At 45.3% G+C, this 23,853-nt stretch overlaps 2 protein-coding genes across 9 annotated transcripts in view; one reads left to right on the forward strand and one right to left on the reverse strand.

Annotated features, from left to right (window-relative positions):
• LOC106745129 (protein groucho-like) overlaps nt 1-6,770 on the forward strand; it is an 87,404-nt gene extending 80,634 nt beyond the window's left edge. For all 5 annotated transcript variants that reach the window (XM_014620420.1, XM_014620419.1, XM_014620422.1 and 2 more), the window contains 2 exons: nt 795-1,398; nt 3,464-6,770. In XM_014620420.1, coding sequence (XP_014475906.1) covers nt 795-1,398; nt 3,464-3,571 — 712 coding nt within the window. In that variant the 3' untranslated portion in view covers nt 3,572-6,770. The remainder of the gene's footprint in view (nt 1-794; nt 1,399-3,463) is intronic.
• A 590-nt stretch (nt 6,771-7,360) lies between these two features.
• The window catches only part of LOC106745128 (integrator complex subunit 3), a 19,668-nt gene continuing 3,175 nt past the window's right edge, over nt 7,361-23,853 (reverse strand). Inside the window, exons 6-15 of one of the 4 annotated variants that reach the window (XM_014620417.1) lie at nt 18,439-18,592; nt 17,013-17,611; nt 16,373-16,934; nt 16,070-16,265; nt 15,483-15,621; nt 14,357-14,905; nt 14,176-14,269; nt 13,699-14,066; nt 13,025-13,601; nt 7,361-10,686 (exon numbers count right to left, since the gene is read on the reverse strand). In XM_014620417.1, the coding sequence (XP_014475903.1) occupies nt 10,612-10,686; nt 13,025-13,601; nt 13,699-14,066; nt 14,176-14,269; nt 14,357-14,905; nt 15,483-15,621; nt 16,070-16,265; nt 16,373-16,934; nt 17,013-17,611; nt 18,439-18,592 (3,313 nt within the window). In that variant the 3' untranslated portion in view covers nt 7,361-10,611. Of the gene's footprint in view, nt 10,687-13,024; nt 13,602-13,698; nt 14,067-14,175; nt 14,906-15,482; nt 15,649-16,069; nt 16,266-16,372; nt 16,935-17,012; nt 17,612-17,877; nt 17,950-18,438; nt 18,726-23,853 lie in introns of those variants that run through there. The other 3 variants (XM_014620416.1, XM_014620414.1, XM_014620415.1) reach the window with 3 other exon arrangements.

A 23,853-nucleotide genomic window follows, 5' to 3' on the forward strand; every position in this document is an offset into this window, starting at 1 on the left:
TTCGAGACGACTATCCCTTGCCTCTTCCGCTGGCTCGACGAACCAAGCGATTGACAGTCGCAGCAGCGTTCATTTTCTTACTTTTTGAAGCATAAAACTTACCTTTCTCACTACTTTCGACAGCTAAACCGCTCTCATACTTGTAGCATATAAAAATAACATGCACAGAAGATTAATTTCAATAAATTTTCAGAAATTAGGGAAGCGTTTTCACAGATCTCATAAAATTAAACGGCGCTGGGATTGAACGCCCACGACTGTCAGTCGTATGGCTCAGCGGACGAGCGGGAGAGGGGGAGAAGAAAGTAGGTGTAGCCCTCGAAAATCGTCTGGGAAGTGCAGATAATTCCGAATATCTTTAGACGGAACGATTATTTCTCGTAATTAACGATTATCAGTGTTCTCTCTCTTTGCAGATTCGCAAATTATGAATTGTTTTTTTCAACACGCTACCCTCCTCTCCCTCTCCCCTCCCCACACACATACACACACACACACACACACACACATTGTCTACTCTCTTTTAACCAGTTAACTGTTTTTGACGAGTGTACTCGTCATGAAAAAGGTACAAAATTTTGGCGGCAATTTAAGGTTAAAATTTTGTACTTTTTTCATGACGAGTATACTCGTCAAAAACAGTTAACTGGTTAATTTCTTCTCCTGTGTTCTCTTCTTTTGAATTCGCGACAGAATTTTCCTCCGTGCTACGCCCGTGGTTACTTAATAACGTTGCGGTGAGTGATATCGATTAAGGCGACTTGAGTAACAAGCGTGTCCTTCTGTGCGCGCAGATCCGTGAAGCTACTGCCTGACGGCAGGACACTGATAGTCGGCGGCGAGGCTAGTCAGCTGAGCATCTGGGACCTGGCGAGCCCCACGCCGAGGATCAAGGCGGAGTTGACCTCTTCGGCGCCGGCCTGCTACGCATTAGCGATCTCGCCGGACTCCAAGGTCTGCTTCAGCTGTTGCAGCGACGGCAACATCGCCGTCTGGGACCTGCAGAATCAGACGTTGGTGCGACAGTTCCAAGGCCACACGGACGGCGCCTCCTGCATCGACATCTCCGCCGACGGCTCGAAGCTGTGGACCGGCGGCCTCGACAACACCGTGCGCTCCTGGGACCTCCGAGAGGGCAGGCAGCTGCAGCAGCACGACTTCACCTCGCAGATATTCTCGCTGGGCTACTGCCCCACCGGCGAGTGGCTGGCGGTCGGCATGGAGAACTCGAACGTCGAGGTGCTGCACGCCACCAAATCCGACAAGTACCAGCTGCATCTGCACGAGTCCTGCGTGCTGTCGCTCCGTTTCGCCTCGTGCGGCAAGTGGTTCGTCTCCACCGGCAAGGACAACCTGCTGAACGCGTGGCGTACGCCGTACGGTGCGTCAATATTTCAGGTGAGTATCAATACTAACCGTTATAGTAAGTAATAGTAATGACGATGATGAAAGATGTGATATTCGAGAAGGCTTTCGCGATGTAGAGAAATGCTAGCTTTGGCTTCCTCGTATCGGGTTGCTCTTCTCCTCGACGAAGTGAAATAGGTATGTTCACGAAGCGTTGGGAACAGTTTCGAGTCTTGCAAATCAAACAAGACCCCATAAGACCGATTAGGCCGAATTTATTGGATGCATTCAGAAAAAAAAATTGTCTTAAATCAATAATAGGTATTCTCATATATAAGCAGGAATATTATCATATTCTTAGAAGATTTTTAATTTTGAATTGAGAACAAGCAATACTTGCATCTATACAATCAGATCAAGACTAAAAATCTTCTAAGGAGGTTATAATATTCTTGCTTATGTATGAGAATTTCTTGATTTAAGACGCTTCTTTTTCTGTGCAATACTGAAACTCAGTAAACAATTTTTATTTGCCGAATGTACTGCTCATACTCTTCAGTATCATAAGGCATTTAACAAGAACTATTAAGAGAATAATTAATATATTCATTTATATGCCATTTATTCGTGAAAGAAATAACTTATATATAAAATGTTTTTACTCTTTCCAATTCTTTCGTAAGGATGTGGTATTAAATAATATAAACTCATACAGCACAAACTTCTAAAGTCTGAAAAATATCTAAGTAGGAAATAGGACGTCTTTTGAAAATCTTTAAGACATATTTCAGAAACTTGTGCTGTCTAGGGAGATAAGTAAATGTAAAAGTGAGCGACATAAAATTACGCTCACTCTGTGCGGCTCAGCGAGTGCTTGTATCTAATACACAAATCTAGGGTGCTCAATGGGCGGTTGCAGTACTGGAAATGCATCCATTATTAAATATGATCTGCCCGATCGATACCCGCTTTGACGAAGTTAGACTCTCGAGCATGACCCGGACCAATTTCTCGTCAACAAAATGATCCGGGTCAGAGATTCGGGTCTGATTTTATCAAAGTGGATACAGATCGGGCTGGGTTATATTCGATAAGGCCTGTTATACGTGAGAGAATTGATTTTTCGAAAACGAATCCTCTTCATTGGATCAACGGCTGCGTTCCGACATACGACGTGTTATATAACAGGCCTAATGAATCGTGCCGGGCCTGGGTATCGTTGAGCTTTGATTTGCAGGGCTCTAAAACAAATCCGCAAAAAGCGCCAACCCGGAAGCCAAATCCAGCATGATGATGATGATAACTTTACCGAGTACCGGATTTATTCGCACTCGAGTTTGTCGTCGATTGATTCGCGATTTCACCGGATCACGCTATGATATCGCCGTCCCATTGCGCGTCACGCATGTGACGCATTTTAAACAAACGAGACTCAACGCGCAGGATTACTTAACGCGATCGAACAATACGGAACTGGATACGCTTGCACGTATCATAACGCTCGAACGTGTCCATCTAGCCCGGGCTGTCCCGCGAAGTGTTTCTTTCCCGCCTCGGATAGTGACGCTAATTAAGGAGGTTCTAACGCTGGGGGCGTATTTTCAGTGACGCATCAAGGGAGGCCTCTTATAAATGTGTGATTTATCAAGCAAAATTTCTCTTCTATTCATTTATTTCGCCAAATAATAAATGTTCATTGAAACGAAACTGATGTAAATATATGTACACAATATTGCAATAAAAATATTATTTTTTATCTTTCCTATTAACGCTATATTTTTGCATCATTTGATCTAATAGAGATGCACGGATAATAGAAAGAAATTTTTAAGTTTAAATCTATTCTTACATGTATATATTACTATAAATTAATGAAATTCCTGTCACGCATTGTTAGTTCGATTAACTTTTGTATCATGTATACATTGCAGGTTTGCCTCATATTTCGTATATAAACGCTAGAACCTCCTTAAAGCCGACGAGTTCAGCCCGATATAATGATCGCGATCGTCGTTTCTTTATCCGAAGCGCCAATTGCGAGTCGCGTCCATTCGCACCGGCCGAGGTATATATGCGTGATATTTATGTTTCGCGAATTTTCTGTTCAACTTTGCAGTCGAAGGAATCGTCGTCGGTGCTGAGCTGCGACATTTCCGCGGACGACAAGTACATCGTGACCGGATCCGGCGACAAGAAGGCCACCGTATACGAAGTGATTTATTAAGCCCGCTCTCGATAAAACGAGAGAGATAGAGAGAAAGGTATATATGTATAGAGAAAGAGATAGAAAGAGAGAGAGAGAGAGAGAGAGAAAGAGATGGCGGAAGAGAAAGAGAGAGAGAAAGACTTGTGTTTTCTCCCTCGACGACGTTCGAGCCTCGCACGTGGCTTTAATGCGTATCCTCTCGTTCGCGGGAGGAGAGGGCGCCGAAAAGAGTTCTCCGGAAGCGAGGCCGTCAGTAGCCTCCGGACCTTAAAGCGCGACTGGCAATTGTGTATATATATGCATACGGATCTACATTGTAACGGAATTACTAGGAGATATTGCAAAAATATCGATGTGCGTGCGTGCGTGTGCTGTGCGTGCGTGGAGATGCGAATGAGGATCAATGGTGTGTGTATATTAATATATCGTGCGCGCGCGTGTGCGTGCATGCGTACGTGGTGTGTGCGTCCCGATTTCGCGAGCAAGAGTATTATTGCGGATACACGACGATTATATAGGTGCGCGATTACGCGGACGGGACTTCTGTTTGTCGCGTGTACACAACGAGAGAGAACGTGTGCTGACGATAGAACGAACGAGCGAACGGACGGTGGACGACGTTTACACCGGTGCGGTTCGCATACGCACCGACGTGAAGGTACGAGCGAGATAGAGAGAGAGAGAGAGAGAGAGGGAGCCTTTTGCAAACGGTGATGTTAGATTTTGTAGCTGCCGTAAAAAAAAAAGAAAAAGAAAAAAAAAGTAGGACTGTAACGCACGTCTAAAAGTGGAAAATGGTCGGACGATGCCCCAAGAGAGAGAGAGAGAGAGAGAGAGAGAAGGTAAGTCATCAGTGAGATTTAGTCTCTCCTAATTATCCGCCACGAGGAAAGTACCGCGGTTGCGCTTGAGAAAAATTCTTCGCGTCGCCTCTCGAATATATCCGTCGCACTTCTCCCGAACATCAACAATACGAACGTCCGAGGGACGTCTTTCAATTTACCGTTTACGTTGTCGTCGAGACGCGAAAGTGCGTTTCTCGATGTGTGTAATTCGAATAATTGGAGTATCGGGCGGACGGTTACGTTCGATCACATTCGGTTCTTCACGATTTCGTGTTCTTTTCCTAAACGAAGGCACTCGCCCGTTGCATATCTCGAATATTTCGTAGGCGATTCGACGAGCGTGCAGCGGAGCGTGACGCGTTCTCCTCAGACGACGACGACCAAGTCGAAGACGCCGTCGACGACGACGAAGTCGAAGACTCGAGTCAGCGCTTATTAGTCTACGAACGAATTACCTTTTTGCATCGTAAAAGTATAGCGATATACCTTACGTGTAATAATCGAATTTGTACGTGATAGCGCGTGATGTGTGCGTGACGCGAACGGGCGGACGAATCCCTGTACAGAATCCTCTTGTACATATTCGACGATTGTGATTAATGATTAACGATTAGATTGCGCCGCGGCGGCACGACCGTCCCGCCGGACTTTAAAATAATAATCAAAAGCAACGATATTTCGACTCGGCCGATAACAGTCGAACGCTGCTTACTGGTGCGTGAGATGCGTGAAAAAAAAAAGAATTCGAAAAATTTCAGACACTTGGGAATATAAACGCAGATTTTCAGGTCCTATCTTTGAAACATGTTCTCTCGGTATGCTATTCTAGGCATTCTCCAGTGTTTGAAGTTTTTCTTGAAGTTTTTTCATGCTCATTCCAAATTTACAAACATTCTATTTTTTGGACTTTTCTCTCTCTGTGCGAATAAATTAACGTAGCGATTTTCGACAACGCAATTAATGTTAGGATCGAAATGTTTTAAAAAGGGTCTAGATGTATCGATATTTAAATATATATATCACACGCAGGGTAATCTAAAAGTCCGGAATAGGTCAATTATCTCCGAAATAATTGATGTTAAGCAATAATTGGATTTTAGCAAGTTAACATTTAATCCTTCTAGCCTCTTAACTAAAGATCTGAATTAGATATTATCGTAGCGTTTTAAAAAAGTCGCGGCGTCAGTTATCAAAATCTGTAATAAAGATTGGTGTACCCATTTCAGATTTTTTAAGATCATTTTAACCAGTCATTTCAAGGTCACAGAGATATTGTCATCTGGTGTAGTCTCTGGTTTCATCTAGTTTTTCGAATACAGCAAGTTTGATCTCAAACATTTTTTCATAAAACCAATTATTTCGGAAATAATTATCCGTTTCCGGACTTTTAAGTCACTTTGTACATAGTATATCTAATATATACTATATAAAAGGAGAGAAAGGATCAAGACGTTCTCCAGTGTTTGAGTTTTTCTGGAATTTTCGTCATGCTCATCGCGCGCTAATGCCGAGCGCTCGACTCTTATTGGCCGAATCCAGGTATCATTACTTTTAAAATAATACCTATGTAAAGTACAACCCCGTGCACAATCGAAACAGAACTATTTCTCTACTTTAATTAGGCGACGACACACACACACACATACACACATTTGTGACACACATACCTACACACATACACAAAACACAAAAGTGCGGAGATCAATAGAATGCGGACATACGGCTTCTCGTGGATATATCTTCACGTTGATCGGTGACATCGTTTTTCTTTTCCCTCTTTCGCAGCACCGATACCGATATTAAAGGATATTTATAATCGAATAAACTCTCGAGTGATTCTCCTCGCGTTTGCGACAAACGGTAAGATATATAACGTGAAATCAGGAGCGACTCGGTACGTTCCCGCTTTTCATTGATCTTCGCCGACAAGTTAGTTGCGGACGAGGCTCTCGGCGCGGAAAGAGAGACGAGTGCGAATTATAATCATCGAAGTGTATAAACTACCCGTTACGAATCTTGCGTATGATTATCTGTAAATATTATCCGAGATTCTCTGTGAGGAAGAAAAAAACATCGGCAATAATATTTATAGATACCTCTCTCTTATTTTCAACGGAAAACAGACGTTCGTTACGTTTGGTCTTGCTGACGATTGAATTGTTGATTCTCGTCTCCCGGACGGATATGCCGAATTGAAAGAAAAAAAAAAAAAGAGAAAGAAGAAGATTCGATCGACTTATTGTACGTTAGGGACAGAGATACGTCGTACCGAGCAATGACGTGTCTGCAAATCTCTCGACGAAATAAATAAGGAATCTATTCCATTTTTCCCCGCCGCTGCATTTTTAGCAATAATAATATGTAACAATTGACTACTACGATCTCCTTTATTGTCTTTGCTCGTCTCGGCTCGAATTTTCCCACACATTGTGTCCCCCCTTTCTTCCTTCCTTCATTCTTTCGTTCTTTCTCTCAGCGTGACGTACGATGACGAAGGAAAATTGATGAAATCGCTTTCACAACGAGAGAGCCTGCGCGATTTCTCGAAACGCACCGTTGCGTGTCCAACGGGGTGTCCACGTGACGAATCGGTGACCCGCATTGATACAATAGGATATAATGCAAACAGTAATTATACTCGACGACTTACCAGTCATGGTGAGCCGGGTATCGCTTATTAGCAAACGCAGAATAACGTTTCCTACGTTTCTGCGTACCATAAAGCACATCAACGGCGCGGCGGAACTTGTTCGCGAATTATCCCTGTAGCTTATGTACGCTTATAAAGTGGCGAAGGATGAAAAGAGAAGGCACTTTTCCACGTTCTTCCGCCGTCGCAGCGACGAACAATCTCAGTCGTCGATGCCGATATTTCCCTCGTATAAGGAAGAAAGAAAGGAAAAGAGAGGAAGGAAGGAAGGAGGGAATCGAGAGAAGAAGAAAGTAAGTATCACACCAGATATCAATCTCATGTTTTTGCCTCTTCAATATTTTCTGATATATTTACATTTTATGTGTAATCCATGTGTACAAGATCGTTAAAAACATTAAATGTTTATGCCCGCGTTTATGATATAATCTATCCATATATATATTTACACGTTCCTCCACACTGTGTACAAGGTCGTTAAAAACATTAAATGTTTACATATTTTTCTTGTCCTCCTCGCCTCTTTCGATTTACCCTTTTCGCTTTCCCGTGTTCGCTCGCGGCACGCTTCGAGAGAATCTCTCTCTCTCTCTCTCTTTCTATCTCTTTCTCTCTCTAGGTCTGTTTAACTGCGCCTGCCAGCACTTTCTGCGTTTCAAATTAGATAGATATACATATATATTCGGACATTGGAGGGAGAAAAAGCAAAGAAATCGAGGAAGATGGCTGAAACGAACTCTTCTTGTCGATACGTCGTTCTTAAATTTTTCTCTCTTTCTATCCTTCTCTCTCCCCCTCTTTCTCCCTCTCTCCCGACGTATATCGCCGTACTTATATACAAGTAGAAAACTCGAGTAATGCCGTTATCACGCGGCATTACAAATGGATATTACATGCATCCGTCCTTCATACAAACGATCCGCACACACGAACGTTCCGCATGTTCTCTCTCTGGTGCATTTCGCTCGCGTATTTTTATTCGATCATCGACACGATTTCGCACTCCCGTAGTTGCAAGATAAGACCAAGGAAAGTAGGTGAGGAGGAGAAGGAAGGCGCGAGGTTTGGAGGGTGCTGAGTGGGTATGATATAAAGTTGGTGAAAACGGAAAGTGTTCGGAATTTTCAAACCCGGCACCGCGCGCGCACCATGTATACACAACGTAAATATGTTTCTTTCTCACACGTACGCATACACACACTCACGCGCGCGCGCACACACACATGCACATTACACATACTCTCTCACATCTCTTTCAAATCACGCGTGTGTATGTGTGTATATATATATATATATTTATATATATACAATCTAGAAAATACATAATGCAACTCACTTTTAGAATAACCAATTTTACAGGAAATGTACATTATAAGTGAATGCGATGGTTCTTTACGTCTTGCCTTCGGAACGTGGGTTTTGCTAAGACGTTCGACAGGACTGCCTTCCTTTCTATTTCCACTCGTTTTCTATTTCCACTCTTTCTCTTTCTCTCGCGGATGGTACGTCCGGTTGTCCTCCGGGATCTCTCGGGGAAAACACGTGTCTCACATGCGGCATGACGCGTGGGGAAATCAATTGAATATCATCGAGAAGATCGCGTACTTATATAAGGATGAAATACCGATGTAACGCGCTGGTCGGTATATTGTGATCTCTACGAATTAATTTCATCGTGTGTGTGTGTGTGTATATACATATACATATATATATATATATATATATATATATATATATATACACATATATATATTCATTTATCTACAAATATAAGGGATGTAAAAAGCTCACATAGAAAAATACAATACAAATCGTATCACGTCGCGTTTCACAATCACAACGAATCATTAAATCGCTCTAAAATTTAACAAAAGAAAAAGTTAATTTATTCGATGAGGACCCTCCGATCTGAATTGCTCCAGTTATTTGAAAGCTGACAATCCTCCGTCATGCAAAATATTTATAGGAAAAAGATATCCCTGCGTCCTCGAGGATGATTATCCTTTTCTCACTTAAGGAAATATATTCATAAAACGTCGATTTGCAGGTGACCTTTCGAAATTATTCTTTTTGGAAAATACTAAGTCATACAATTCGGAAGTTTTGTATGAATATTTATCTATGTTTTAACAAAACGTATAAATACACAGTACAGAGTATTCGTTATCTTCGATATTAATAAAGATGCAAATTATTTTGTGCAGCGCTGAATGAAAGTTTTGCTTGCATGGTTGACATGATTCCAAACATCGTAGATTAAAAAAAAAACGACGAAAAAATTATAAAACTAAATTTGTGGCTACCCAATGGGAATTAAAAAACGATTTTGACAAAATGGCATGATTCATCGAGAAAAGTCGACTTCATCGTAGTTTACGACGATAGTCACAAATTTATAGTTCAATAATCTGTTATCGTTTTGTTGTTTCAAAGACCCACTTTGAATTGTGTCAACCGACATTTCGTGTTTGGCGTCAACAAAATTATGTATGACTTTATTTAATACTATAAATATAGTAGAAATTACTGTATATAGTTAAAGCATAGATACATATTTATGCAAAACTTCAGAATTGTATGTCTTAGTTTTTTTCCAAAGAAATTCCTAACAATCGCCTATCAAACGAAACGTCCCAAGTGAGAACATCCCTTTAAGCGCGTATTCGAGAACTGAATAAATGTTTGGTCGTAAAACTTCACGCTTCTCGCCAGAGTTCGGATCGTGCTTCGTCGTCCCGGCGAAAAGGTTCTCCAATCCTGGGGAAGAGGAGCCAACAATTCGAATGCGAATTTCCGTTTGGGAGATATATGGCAACGATATATGTCCACTCGCGCGCGATTACTCCGAGGGGGGAAAAAAGTGTTACGAAGAACGGAACGAACGAGAAGATCCGTCAAGAAGAAAAAAAAAAACAATAACACGTGGTAAAGTGCAAAAAGATGTATTGGTTTATTTGCAATGTTGCCAGATTCTGTCCGTCGCTTTCGCATTTACGAGAAAAGCGGCTGCAGTATGACGGGGGGACGATGAGAGCTGCCGCTTTATTTGGTAGTTATCTCCGTTCAACAGACGCCGCGGCAGCCTGACGATCACGAGGATTTCCAGAAGAAACGCAAGGGATGAAAGGCCGCTCGACCGTCGTATGCGTAATGAGAGAATACACCGGGACAGCGACGTTTAACAGCTTCGCAAATTCATATTCAGAAACGTCCAGAAACGCGTCCGAGGACGATTTTTATCATCATCATCATCATGCACACATGGTGTCTTTTTACCCAACAGTTCTATCTCTCTCTTTTGTTTCTTCACCTAACCTAATCCAACACAAAACGATAACAATCAGAGCCTGGCAATTTTGCTGTCGCTTGCGACTTTACGAAACACACATTGAAGATCCACCATCAACATGACGCTGTCGCGTCCTTGACACGCACATTAATATTTACAAGTCGCGCTAGATAGAACTATCGTGTGTATTATATTATCTTACTATCCTTAAGGCTAGTTTTATCTGCTGCACACACGAGACGTGGTCCATGTGACATGTGAAGACACTGGGTGGTCAGTCGCTGTCCGAGCCCACTGGATTAATCTTTTTTCTTTTTTTCGCTTGCTTTGGATTCACGATCTCCTCCTCCTGCAAAGGAACGGTGTTTGTCACGCCGTCGTAATGCACTTTTACTCAGACCGGCAGTTATTGCAAATTATTTGCAATCTCTGATAGATCTGCATTGTGGGTCGGCGTAATAACGTTAACGCTTCTGTCAATACATAATTTTTCGACTTTTCACCGGATATTTCAGCACATGGTATTGTGGGAACGTTACAGCAGCTGTTGAATCTCTAATCTTTTTTTTCTCTATTGTATCCTATGTGGACTCTTCAAACAACAAAGACCCTTTGTATACCTGTTCCGTGCCGAAAAACATGTTTTGATCCGTTGAACGATTCGCACGTAATTCAAAATGAGTATGCTTATCCCACAACATCGATAGAAAAGTGAACGCGTCCAGTTATATTCTTTTACACATAATGTTATTTAAAAAGTGTAAAATAATAGGAAGCTCTGAAAGTCTGGCTCCAAGAGTCTATGTACACACTGCGTCATGAATGTCTTACCATTCCTAGTCGAAAATTACAACACGATCTTCAACTTCACACGTGTACACACAAGGTCAAAGTTATTATAAAATTAGAGCCATTATAAATCTGTCATTATAATCAGAGTTGCTTATACGATTTTGGACCTTATGTGTACATATATAAGCCTGAAATCGTATAACTTTTGATCTAGGGATTAGTAAGGCATACATGACTCATACATGTGTACTTAAGTCTTTTGGGCTGATAATCAGATCTTATATTTAAGACCGTCTCAAATTCATCTTCAGATGTATTGTAGCCAATAAACTGTTTTAGCTGAATTAGTGCTGCACTGGGACTTCTTTCCTTTTTCCTTCACCGCTAGGTCACATACTTGTTTCACTCTCTAATTGCAAAAAGCGTATTCTAGTTCAGCTAAAACGAACATTCATATATTATCTGAAGATAAACTTAAGGCGATTTTAAATATAAGATCTGACTATGAATATCAACCATAATCGCCTCACCTCGCAATCGCTTTATTTGATGACGTCAGAAGCGAGAAAACATGTCGAAAATTCTTGCGAAATATGTTGAGATAAAAAGATATACCCATAAAATGATACTTGCGATCGATCGAGGTCACGTTTGTGAAATATTCCGATGACTTTCCTCTTTTGCTCGAACAATCAATAAATAACCATATAATTAACGTGACACCTATCTTTTATCATGATTTCGTCATATTAGTTTTACGGTTATTTATTGAGTTTGTTAATGTAAGTGGAAAGTTTCCAGAATAGTTTACAAATACGCTTACCCGATTGCCAGTATCGCTTTATGGACGTAACCTTCGATTTCAACGTAAGATTTGATTCTTGTAAGAATTTTGGGCGCACGTTTTCTCGCTTCCGACGCCATTAATCAATACGGCTACGGCGAAGAAACCTTAATTACCATTGTCCGATTAATTTCAATTGATATTTCCTATACGAAATAAGTACAGTCGGCAGATTAAAGGCTGCAATACTTACCTTTTCGACGAGTCTCGCAACGCATCTTGTATCTAATAGGAGAATTTGATTTGTAATCATTCTCGGGAAATGCATTTTCTTATTGGATACAAAAGGCATTACGAAACTCATTGAAAAAAGTGTTGTGCAACCTTTAATCTACGGACTGTGTATGTGTGTATGTTTATGTATAGTGTCATATATACTGTACTATTTTCTAGACAGAAAATTACGATTTTCAGCCTTGTATATAACCCACAATAAGATTGAAAATCACATAAATAATTTTAATTATAATTAAAAGAGAATAAATTGACTTTAATTATGACGATTTCGACCTTTACGTCTATATGTGTAAGACAGAATGATCGACTTATTAGTTCAAAACAACGTTTTATGCCTTAAGTTTTTATCTTAAGTAACACATACAACAATCCCTTGTCCACAGCCTTGTTTTAAGACGTAAGCAGTCGGCAAATTGACCAACTACAACAGTTTATTAGAAGAATAATCGACCGTGGTTGGTCAATTTGCTTGCTGTTTACGTCTTCATTCAAGCAAAGTTGTGGACAAAGCATAACTTGTTTGGTGTCTCCGACAAAAAAGCCATTCTATTTGACCGATGACAAAAACCACTAGTATAAAATAATAAAAAAGTAGAAAAAGATCATTCAGACGAAGATTCGGGGCATAAAGTATTGTCTTAAAATTACAAGTCGGCCATTCTGCTAAGATCCTAAGGCGGAAAATCGTGTAGTTTTCGACCTAGGAAATAGTACAGCGTATACATGACATCCGACACTGTACAGATTGACGAATAATCATCGTTATCACGAATCATCATATTATGAATATCAGCCTTGTTAGAGGAGCGCTTACCTCGCTACTAGAGGTGGTGTCCACATGATACCGCGGAAGCGGTCTCTTCGCGTTGGACCTCTCCCTCGTGTTAGCGCCGGTCTTCCTGTGGCCGCCCTTACCGCCGCCCCCGCCGCCTCCTCCAGAGGAAGCAGTGGTGTGCTTCCTCGCGGAGCTGCTCGCCGGTGGTGGCGGCGGTTCGTTCTCCTCGTTCACCTCGGCGAGCGCGAACAGATCACCATAGCTCTTCCTGAGCGAGTCGCTGCTCGCGGCCTGCGCCTGCTGCAGCGCACGCTGCATGCCCTCCGAGTGATAGAGCTGTAACTCCGCGGAAGAGGAGCAGTGCTGACGCAATTGGTCCAGATGGCCGAGCACCTGCTCGCCGGTGGGAGGGCCCGACTGTTGGTTCTGCTTGCCTCCGGAACGTTTTCGCTTGTTGGGGCTGGTGGCGGGATAACGGGCGCTGAGAAGGTTCGCCAGCAGCTCGCCGAGCTTCTCCTCGTAATCTCGACACCAATAGCGCAATGCGGCCACGACGAACATGTCGCCGTCCACGCTTTGTCGAGCGAGCAACTGCCGTAAGAGATCCAATGTCGGTCTGTAAAGTGAACGACACGAGCGTTATGTTTCGAAGCGACCGTGTCGAGTCAGTCGAAGAGTCTCCGATCGCACGGAAATTCAGCTGCGCTACTCACTTCTCTTGCTTCAGCATGAACAGGATCGACGTGAGCGCCTCCGCGTGATTGCGAAACTGCAGCTTCGGCAGTACCGGCAGTACGTAATCAATGGGGAAGTCGTGCGCGAATATGAGCTGCCACAAGCAGTACTGCTCGAAGGTGTCCCAGTTCAGGCTGGCCGTCAACAGCGACGTGAACGACTCCTTCTTCAGCATCTTCAGGTGGCCCTGCATTATCTGGCAGATCAGGTCCTGCAACTGGCACGAGTCCACCGTAGACACGACCAGATGCAGCAGCTGCGCGTTCCCCAGGGCAACGTTTTGAAATCCCGTGTACACGTCCGGCACGAGGTAGCACAACATGAATATGTTATCCTCGTGACAGAGCTGCGGAAATAAATCACGTATCCAGAGGCTGTTTCCTTTCGTGTACGATGAGTAAAGTTACGTCATTTATTCCGACGAGGAACAAAAAGAAAAGTGAACACATACATACCTTTAGATCCGACACCAGACAGACGTCCAGCTTTTTTTCTCTCTGCGCGCAAAAGTCCTTGTACACCGACGCCTTGACGTCGTTCAACACGTTGCTGAAATCAAACGACGTAAGGCTCGAGTTACGCTTTCTCCCTCTTATTTTCTCACTTTGGTATCTCGTTTTTTTGCCTAGGACCAACCTCGGCTCGCCTTCCCGCTTCTCTTCCTCCCTGCCCCAGACCTTGAGGAAATAGAGGAGAAGGTAGCCTATTTTCGGTTGAAGCGACTGCATCTCCGCCAGCACTCTGGCCAAGAGCTTTCGCCGATTGTCCTCTTCCTTGCACAATTGAAATTGATTTCGGAACATGACGAACAGCGGCGTGCTTATGCTGTCGGTGAGCGTTTCCTCGTTCAGATTCTCCGGCGGAAAGATATTCGCCGTGATCAGCGGCGAGAGGATGCTCGATAGGTAAGACGCCAGCGTGGGTATCATGCCGGCGTCTATCTCGTCCTCTACGACCATTTGTACTATGCTCTCCATCGCTTGGCACTTCGCCTCGTTGTCGGTCTCCGTGTGCAAGGTCTCGACGCTGGTTCTCAATTCTTCCGGCTCTAGCATGAAATTCAATTGCGGCGCGATATCCTCCTTTTTCACGACGCAGTTCGCGTTTCTCTGCTCGTTCTTCAATTTTACCGCTGACAACGGCACATCCTCTTCATCTTCCTCGTCCTCCACCTTCGTCACTATTCTGAAATGCGGCGAAACACGGTCAGACCAATAATTTTATTATTTTATCTACCGATCTCAAACGCGAGAGACTTCAGAGTGCGCTGGTACCAGAATCGAAATTTTAGTCCTACCTTAAATCTGATTCAGTTCTACATTAAGATTATCAAAAGTTTTCTATCGTACTCTTTTCATGCTAAAAATGGGTGACGTTATTATTGCCCTTTTCTCCACTCGAAGACTTCATGAATTAGAACTAAAATTTAGACTCTGGAAGTCCCGAGTCTCATTTGTAGCATTAAAGAACCGATTGTGCTTCTCCGATGCTACAAGTAGTAACTTATTTCTATTTTCTTCCTCTTGAAGATTCAACATAGAATTCAAAATTCCGACTCGGGATGCGTGAGAACGCGTGAGTCGAAATTTTGGTCTTACTTCATCTAATTTAGTTCTACATTGAGTTTTCAAAGAGGTCTTCTATTAAGTTCCTTTGATGCTACAAATACGAACTTATTCCCTCTTTCCTTTCTCTTGAAGACTTAATTCGGAATGAAAAAATGTCGACTGGGAACGTGTGAGAAACGTAACGGATAGACAACCTTAGAGGGGACTCCTCTTCTTCATCACTGAACGCTGGCTCCGGGTCTTGCGCCACGTGATTGTTCTCCACGGTAGAGTTCGCGGTGTTCTCTATCACGGTCCCTGGATTGTGCTCCTTGTTAAGCTCTTCCATTTTACCTGAATATATCGGAACCTTATTACCTGCTTCAGAAAAGGATGCAAAAACCAAAGTTAGTAAGCGATGTGCTGAAAGCTGAAAAGGTGAATTGTCATATTTGTAAACGAAAAGTAATTCAAGAAAAGTTAAATCTCCCTCGTTTTTATCCATTCATGATGTAGTATATGCGCTTGTAACGTCATTGATTCTTTGCGAATGCTACTTCGTTTAAACGACAAGCTTTGCACGTGGAGGCCAAGGAAGCATTGACTTTGCTTAGCCTGTGCAATAGGTAGTTCAATGTGCATGGTGGACGTGTATCATGCAGCAAGCGTGATGTGTGGGCAAAAAGCGAGAGAGAGAGGGGAGAAGAAGAGAAAGAGTGTGAAGGAAGAGAAAGAGAGAGAGAGAGATAAAAAAGAGAGAAAAATACGGAAGGGATACATGCGGTTAATATAATGACTTTACCAGGATCCGCGTTCGGCGGCAGGCAAAACTCTTTGAACGTCTCCCGTATTTTGCTTCTCAGTTCTCGATCGAGTTTCGGGCTGTCGAATAACGGATATAGGCTAGGTAAGACGCGTTTCTCCAAAATTTGCCGCAGCGATGAAAATATCCCGTTTCTCACTTTGTCCGTTAGAGGAGGATAAAAGTTCGGTATTATCTGCAAATAGACCGTGCGTCAGAAATGTAGTTCTCGCGACGATTCACGAACGAGTCTCGCGGAGGAAAACGAGAGAGTCGTCGTGATGGTCGCGCGCGCCAACGTACCCTGCATAAAAAATCTAGAAGTGTGGCAGTGACAGGTGGATGAGACCTCATGGAGTTGTGCATGACGAGGATCGCCGGCTCGATGTTCATGATGTTGTCTTTGTCGGGATCGAAGAAGAGCCAGTCGTAAAAGAGGGCCAGCTTCGCATTGCTGGCCGCCACGGTGGAGGTGCACGTGGTGAAGAGCCAACCTATCACCGCCCATCGTGGTATGATGTCGGAGCACAGCAGCTCGTTCGTCGGATGTATAACCCCGACGATGAAGCGAATGAGATCACATCTTAACGATTGAGATTCGGGTGTGGCTAGGTACTGCCGTTGAAACCAGTCCTGATAGCGCTTGTGATTCCCGAAACGGACCTGACTCGTCAGGAACACCAATTTCCTCTCCATCTCCGGCGTCAAACGCGACTGAAGAAACCTCCGGGAGGTCCTGGTCTGCAGGAGCTGGAGCACACCGTTGAAATTCGAACAGAGACACTTGGAATTCTGTAGAATGTCCTTCCACAACGCCTCGAACTCGGGTATTCTGGCGACATTCTGCAGCAGACGCACGAAGTCTCTGAAAGGAAAGAAGATACGCGTTAGTTCGCCTTCATTGTTTCCAGAATCATCCGGAATCTCGTGAGGGAGTGCGTACCTTCCGATAGCTAAGCAGTCCACCATCCGCTCCCTTATCAGAGTCGCCGTGAAGGTCACTTCCTTCTGCCGCAAACCGGCCAGATGGGGCGCGTTGTGGTCTTCGATTAACCGCAAATACGTGTACACAACCGACGCGACCAAAAACGGGAATTTGTCCAGCCACGATCGATTCTCTTGGAAAATATCTAAGAGGGCGTCAACTAGGAACAAGTTCCTAGGTGATATATCCCCGCCCGCTGCGTGCCTTAATAATGTTAAACTAAGATTATCCACATTGGTTACACTAGTCCTTATCATTTCCCGCAGCAACCACAACAGCTGACTCCTGGTGACGTCGTTCAACCTCAAGTACCTCTCCAATACTAATTGACTGAGATGGATCAGCACGATGCTGAGGCCGTCTCGCGTGATTAGTGTCAAGTCTCTGTAACTTTTCGCAGCATTCTGCGGATCGGTCAAGATCACCACCAGTAAGCCTAAGGAGACCTCTTCGTGTGTCTTGTCCTTGCACACTGCATTGTTCAGCGTGTCGTGGGCCTCCTTCTCCGAAAGTCCCGTGGTTAAATTTTGCAGTACGGTGTAGCATCTCTCAAATTTCTAAAAGCACATTGCACTACTTAATACCATAAACTTCATAAAGCAGTGTCTGCAATGAGGATTTCAGGCGTAAAACTTGAGCTTTAAGCACGACATTGACCAATCACAGACGAATCAGAGGAATAACCAATTGGTCAATTTCTTTGTCCAGGCAAGTTTAAGGCTTAATGCTCAAGTTTCACGCCTGAAATTCTCATTGTGAACATCGTGTTTAAAAAGTGATGAAGAAAGAGAAGGTAGTCGCGAAGGGGAGGAAAGAACAACACATGTATATTCTTATTCGACATTTTGTCATATAGAGAACTTTCGAGAACGAAACGATTGAAAAGGACGAGGGATGCAGCATATCGCAAACTGATGCGACGTTCTTCACGAACACGTCACACACCTGCGTGATTCAATGATCTCTCACGAGGGAGCGGCGCCGCGCACGTGTGACGACGAATATTCTCTTCTACGCCTACATCATCAAGCCAAGCGTTGGTTTTGCATATTCACGTGAACAACAAGAATACGAACCTGGGAGGATGCCCGAAACCGACCTAGCGAATATATTGAACGTCCGAGAGCGATTCATTTTCCTCATTCGCGTGAGAAACACCGCGAGAACGCGAACCGACGCGGTTATGAAACGGCACGGCGGGGAAACGCGTGAGAAAGAAGACTGTCGGCCAGGTGTTGACGCGACTTCGCGTTCGAATCCGGCGCGAGAACGCGCGTATTCGCGCGTAGCGCCACAGGTCAACGTCGTGCGCGACCGTCGCAACAATGGCGGAGGCCCTCGGACTCGATACGTATCCAGTGACTATTTCAAATATTTATGTTACCTCTTCCAGCTCGTCCTTGTTCTCGATGCAGGTCGTGTTGAGTAGCCGTGACGCGGGAGTCTTCGGCTGCTCCATCGCTCGCTGGCTGCGTCGCAGCCGGCCCGTGAACGCTAATCGAGGCCCCGTCGAGCCCTCAGCCCTCAGCCCTGTGCCCCTGGCCGCTTGTGCTCGCCTCCGTGCATCGTGATCGTCTCGCTGGCCTGCTCGTTCGTTCTATCTCTTTCTCCCTCTTGCCCTCTCTCTCGCTCGTCCCGTTCGCTCAGTCCGTCTCGCTCGCTCGCTCCCTCTTTCTCGCTCTCTCCCACTCCGTCAGCCCGCTCGCTCGCGCTCTCTCTCTCTCTCTCTCACTCACTCTCTTTCTCTCTCACTCTCTCTCTCTCTCTCTCCCTCTCTTGCTCGCTCGCTTGCTCGCTCGCTCTCGGCCGCCTCGCTCTCCTCCCTCCACCGCCCGCTCCTCGCCGCTGTCTGTGCTGCGCGCGGACTATCCACTTCTGTTTATTCCTCGCCTCGCCACGGAACTCCCTGACTCCGTGTACCGTTCCGATGCGATTGCGCATTGATACAACCGCCCAGACGCCGAGAGGGCCTCGTTTCGTGACGCGGTGATCCCCACCCGGAGATCGTCGCCGTGGCCAATCGACGCTCGCTAGCCCGTACATTCGATACACCCGGTGGGGATGCGGTAGAAAAGTAGTGCGCTTACCGGCCAGGGACGTTTCGTCCAGGGGCGCTCGGGGGAACGAGAATCTTCGAACGCGCCGTCGAGAGTCACACAGGCTCAAGTCCCATCTAGTACTTCAAACACGTGACACGCAACGGCCGCACGTAATTGGAGCCGCGACATTCAATAAGTAACGGTCCGATGGCAGAAGGGAGTATTCCGTTTTCGTCGTTCTTATTTTACTCGGCGCGTCTAATTGCGATGCAAAACGATTCGATAACGCACGTAGTCACCGCGATTTTATCGCAATTAAAACGATCTCACGCGTTAATCCGCGAACGACAGGGTGAATTTCCAACGAATCTAGGAAAGCGAGGTTGGACCTAACTCTACATACAGAGAAAAAAAGACTTAAATATTGATTTGAGATATAAAGTTTATTTCACAGAAATAAACGTTTATTTAAATACGGCGGGATTTTTATTCAAATAAAATAATTAATAAGAAATCTTAGATATGTTTCACAAAAATATATATCACGATCAAATTTCTTTCTAACCAATAAATATCGAAGAAAGTGTCACGAGAAACATTTCATTTTTTTACATTTAATTTTTAAACGAAATTACAATTTCCTTTTCTCAGTGCATGCTCTGTTTCGTTCGTTTCCCATGCACGAAATGGACAAAAGAAGTAAATTATAACATGAAACATTCCTTAAGAAGAAAAACAACGCGTACACGCTGTAAAATAAACGAGCCGTGGGATCGCATCCGACCTCAACCTTGTGGTTGAAAGTTTTAAAGGATTGACGTTCGTCGTTTTTCAGCAGGAAACACGAGTCGACGCAAGTCTGGTTATATCATCATTTATCCTTCCGTTTTGTTGTTCCTGAACACCACATAAGGGCTGCACCGGAACTTCGTTTCTTTTCTCTTCAACGCTAAGCTGCACACTTGTCTCACTCTAACGGTGAAAAGTGCAACCTACTTCGGAAGCGGGATGCGGACCTCTTATTTCGTGCTCGGTAAACAAAAGGATAACAGATAGTGCAATTAAGAGACTAACGTCGGCTTGTGTCTCTCGCTGTCCCTCGTCTCTCTCGCCGCGTTTTCACGCGTGGTGCGATCGTGCGCGGCGGGAACGAGCGGAACGGGAACCGATGCGTCGAGAGAGTTTAGTATCCCTCCTAAGAAGAGGGTTCGTAGGTCTCGTGCCCCGGGTCGTTCTTTCCTTTCCTCTTGCGCGCGCGACTTTTTCGCTCTAGGAATTTTTTACCGCTTAATCTATCGCGCCGGGCGAGACAATGGAGCGGATAACGGAAAGCGTCTTCATGGTGGATTACGTTTCGCCTCTTTGCTTGCGCGAGCGAGCTTTGTGCAATTACTGCGGAGCGTACGGAGCGAGTATGTAAACTTCGTCCTTCGTTCGCTACGCGTTATTAATAAGTACGTCGGAACGTTGTAATGAGGCGCGATTGCGGGGCGCGAGCGGGAATTTTCACGGTTTCCGATCCGCAGTCTCGCGGTTAAGAACTTCGTAATGAGGGGGTAGTTGGGAAATTGTTAAAAGTGGTACGATCGTACGGCCGAGGAGTACGTCGGAAAACACGCGCGCGCTAAACGCGACGATCGAGCTTCTCTCCTGTTCCGTGAGACCGCGAAAGAAAAAAGGAAATCGACGTGGGATTTGCAAGTCCAATCGACGATAGCGTGATCCAATTAAACATCCCGACGTAATGCGCGACGGACGTGAACTCTCGCCGTGATGAGAAGGAGAAGCAAGCCAACACCGAGCATTATTGGTCACATTATATCCGTATTGTAATTTCGTATTGTAATTTCGCAACACGGAGTGCTGTGTAACATTTACATTATTAAGTGCGAAATTATAATACAAATCGAAAGTTGGGTGAATTAATTATGCAAAGCTATATATAAATCTAATCTATTTTTCTTCTAAACTATATATATATATATATTTTTTTTTTGCATCGTATAAATAAATTTTAACTTTAATAAATTAACTTAATTATAAATCAACTTTTAACTACTTTTTGTTTAGGTTACATTACTGTCTTAATTAAATTAATGAAGCCATTAACTCGCAACTTAACGTCAGAAAAGAAGTTGATTTAATTCCAACCCCGCATAAATGTAACGTAAATTACGCTCGGTGTTGACCGGGAAGTTCGTTGAACGCGACGCGACCTCACCGAGCTCTGCGACGCGAAAAACTCGATACATCTCATTGCGCGGTATCGCGCAATTTATTCGCACTTATTCGCGCGCGAATCGCGAGAAGAAACGCCATGTACAGGGGATGTGGAAAAACTCGCGGAAAATCCGCCGACTCGTAGCGGAGTGTCCGCCCCACTTTCGGGACCCGCAATATAGAGCCGGTCATGCGGCCGGCAGTGCGCATGCGTGCGGGCGCGCAGGCGCTGCGCGACCGCGCCGAGCGGCGAGACCAGACGCCTGTAATCGCATTGGGCGTCGCGGACGCGTTTCTCCGGTTTCCTCGCGGGCGTGTTTCCGCGGCGCGTCGCGACGACCGGGCTTCCGGCTTCGCGTAACACGAGGCCTCGATCTCGTCGAAGAGCCGAGGACTAGCCGGGAACGACGGGAGCGCCGGACGACGGCCGCTGCGGACCGAGTGCGCGTCGCTCACGCCTCCGTTCGTCCAGGTTCCCGAGGAGTCCCGCCGACGGAACGAGCCCGCTCCTCGAGCACGATGCCGAAAGCTCTCAAACGAAAATCCCGAACTCTCCTCCCTTCGTCTTCGCGGCTGCTGCGAGAGGTACTCGCGGAAAAACGCGTCCTCTTCTCCCCGGAAACGCCTCGGTTTGTAAGACGCCTCGTCGCCATTTTTCGCGACCGGCCGATGTAACGGACGGCGTAACGACGAACGCTCTTTTACATAATGGCCACGTTAGCTCGTGACCTCCGGTCGCTCGTATCATTTCGCTCCGATTCCGTTTCGTCGTGGCACTCCTCCGCCGCCCGCTCCGTTCGCTCCGAACGCGAACTTCGTCCGCGGCCGGCCTCGTTGGTGTCTCGCGTCTTCTCTTCCCCGTGTGACCGCCTCCGAAAGAACGTGATGTAACTCCGCCGATGGAGTCACGTATGCACGTAGGCCGACGTGCATCGTCCGTTACGTCGTCGTCGCTACGATACAGCTGCGTGGGAGAGAAAGAGGGAAACGTACAGCGGCTCGATTGTGCGTGCCGAGTGAGAGAATGACGAAAGTGAGCGAATTCACAAGGTGTTGACCGATTAGATTAGAAAAATACCAGTGCAAATCCGTTCACTTTTGTCATTCTCGCTGCGTTTCGAGGCACACGATCGATTCCCAGTGCTAGGAACGCGCGTCGTCGTCCGACGGCCGACGTTTCGAAACGACGGAAAAAGCGGTCTGTCCCTCTTTCTCTCCCGTGAGTTTCCCGTGAGCTTTGTTCCTTCCGCGGCGGAATTCGTCATAATTCCGGCGAGTTCCGTTTTCCGCGAAAATCGGAGAAAAGGGTGTCGCGGAGAACGATTTTTTCTCGACGTCGTCTGACGCGACGGCGGAAACGACGAGCGATTCGCGGCGTCGAAAATTCGTCGTCGATGGTGGAACTCAACAGACTCTTTCTCTCTCTTTCTCATACCTTTTCTCTTTCTACCCGTGTCGATATCATGCTCTTTATTTCCCATCGTGATTGAAACGCGCGAATGTGACGTTCCGTTCGCGTGACTCGCCGCGACACTATGGCCGATTCATACACAGCCCTCTCTCTCTCTCTCTCTTTCTTTTTTTCTCTTTCTGGGATCCTTATTGCGAACAAACCTCGCCTCACGCGCGTCGGATACGCACGCCGTACTTCGAGGCACCGAGGCTCCGAGAGAAATGACCGGCCAGGCTGAGTCGTAGCACGCCTACCGTGAACGCCGGTGAGACGCATGCGCGTCCGAGCGTCCATGAGTAATCTCTCCCGTCAGGATCGTACGCGAAATAGAAAAGGAAGGAGGCCGCTGGATGTTCCCAAAAATGTAGAAAGCGCTCTCGCGCGCGCGAGGATCCTGCGGAGAAGCGTTACGTCCATTTCCAGCCGTAATGGAAAGTGCATTCCGCGTTCACCGGAGATTCCGCGGGATCATCCCCGGAGGGAGGAGAAATAAAATTAATATATCGATCAACGTGGAAATGAGAGCAACGCCATTTAGCAAATTATTCTCCTGACAGCTCGTCCCCGTTACATCTCCTCTCTCCCACCTCCTCCCCTTCTTTTTTGTTAACTTTTTTTTCTTTATAACTCGCGCTCTGCGGCGAGAGAGAATTCGAGGCAGATTTCGAAAGCGATCGGAGAGAACGCTCGAAAACCGCTTCGTAGATCTCCTTCCGACCCGTCTCTCCTCTCTTCTCTTCCCCTTTCTTGTCATGCCATCTCTTACCGTACATATCCGCGCATTTTCCAGCAACTCGGCGGCACGCGAGCCGAAAGCAAAACGAGTTTCGAAAAATTCAGGAACGGGAATGGGAGTCGCTCATTTGGAGAATCGGGTTGTAATACATATGTATATATATATATATATATATACATTGACATCGATGTCACATGTTTGTCTTGTAGTTCCTTCTTTATTGGATAATTACGCGACGTTGCGAATAGAACTCGCCGTTCGCGGGGATACGACTCTGTGTGTGCGTGCGTGCGTGCGTGCGTGCGTGTGTGTGTGTGTGTGTGTGTGTGTGTGTGTGTGTGTGTGTGTGTG

This window comes from Dinoponera quadriceps, unplaced genomic scaffold (assembly GCF_001313825.1).
Source record: "Dinoponera quadriceps isolate SergipeBrazil2010 unplaced genomic scaffold, ASM131382v1 scaffold1425, whole genome shotgun sequence".
Classification (NCBI taxonomy): domain Eukaryota; kingdom Metazoa; phylum Arthropoda; class Insecta; order Hymenoptera; family Formicidae; genus Dinoponera; species Dinoponera quadriceps.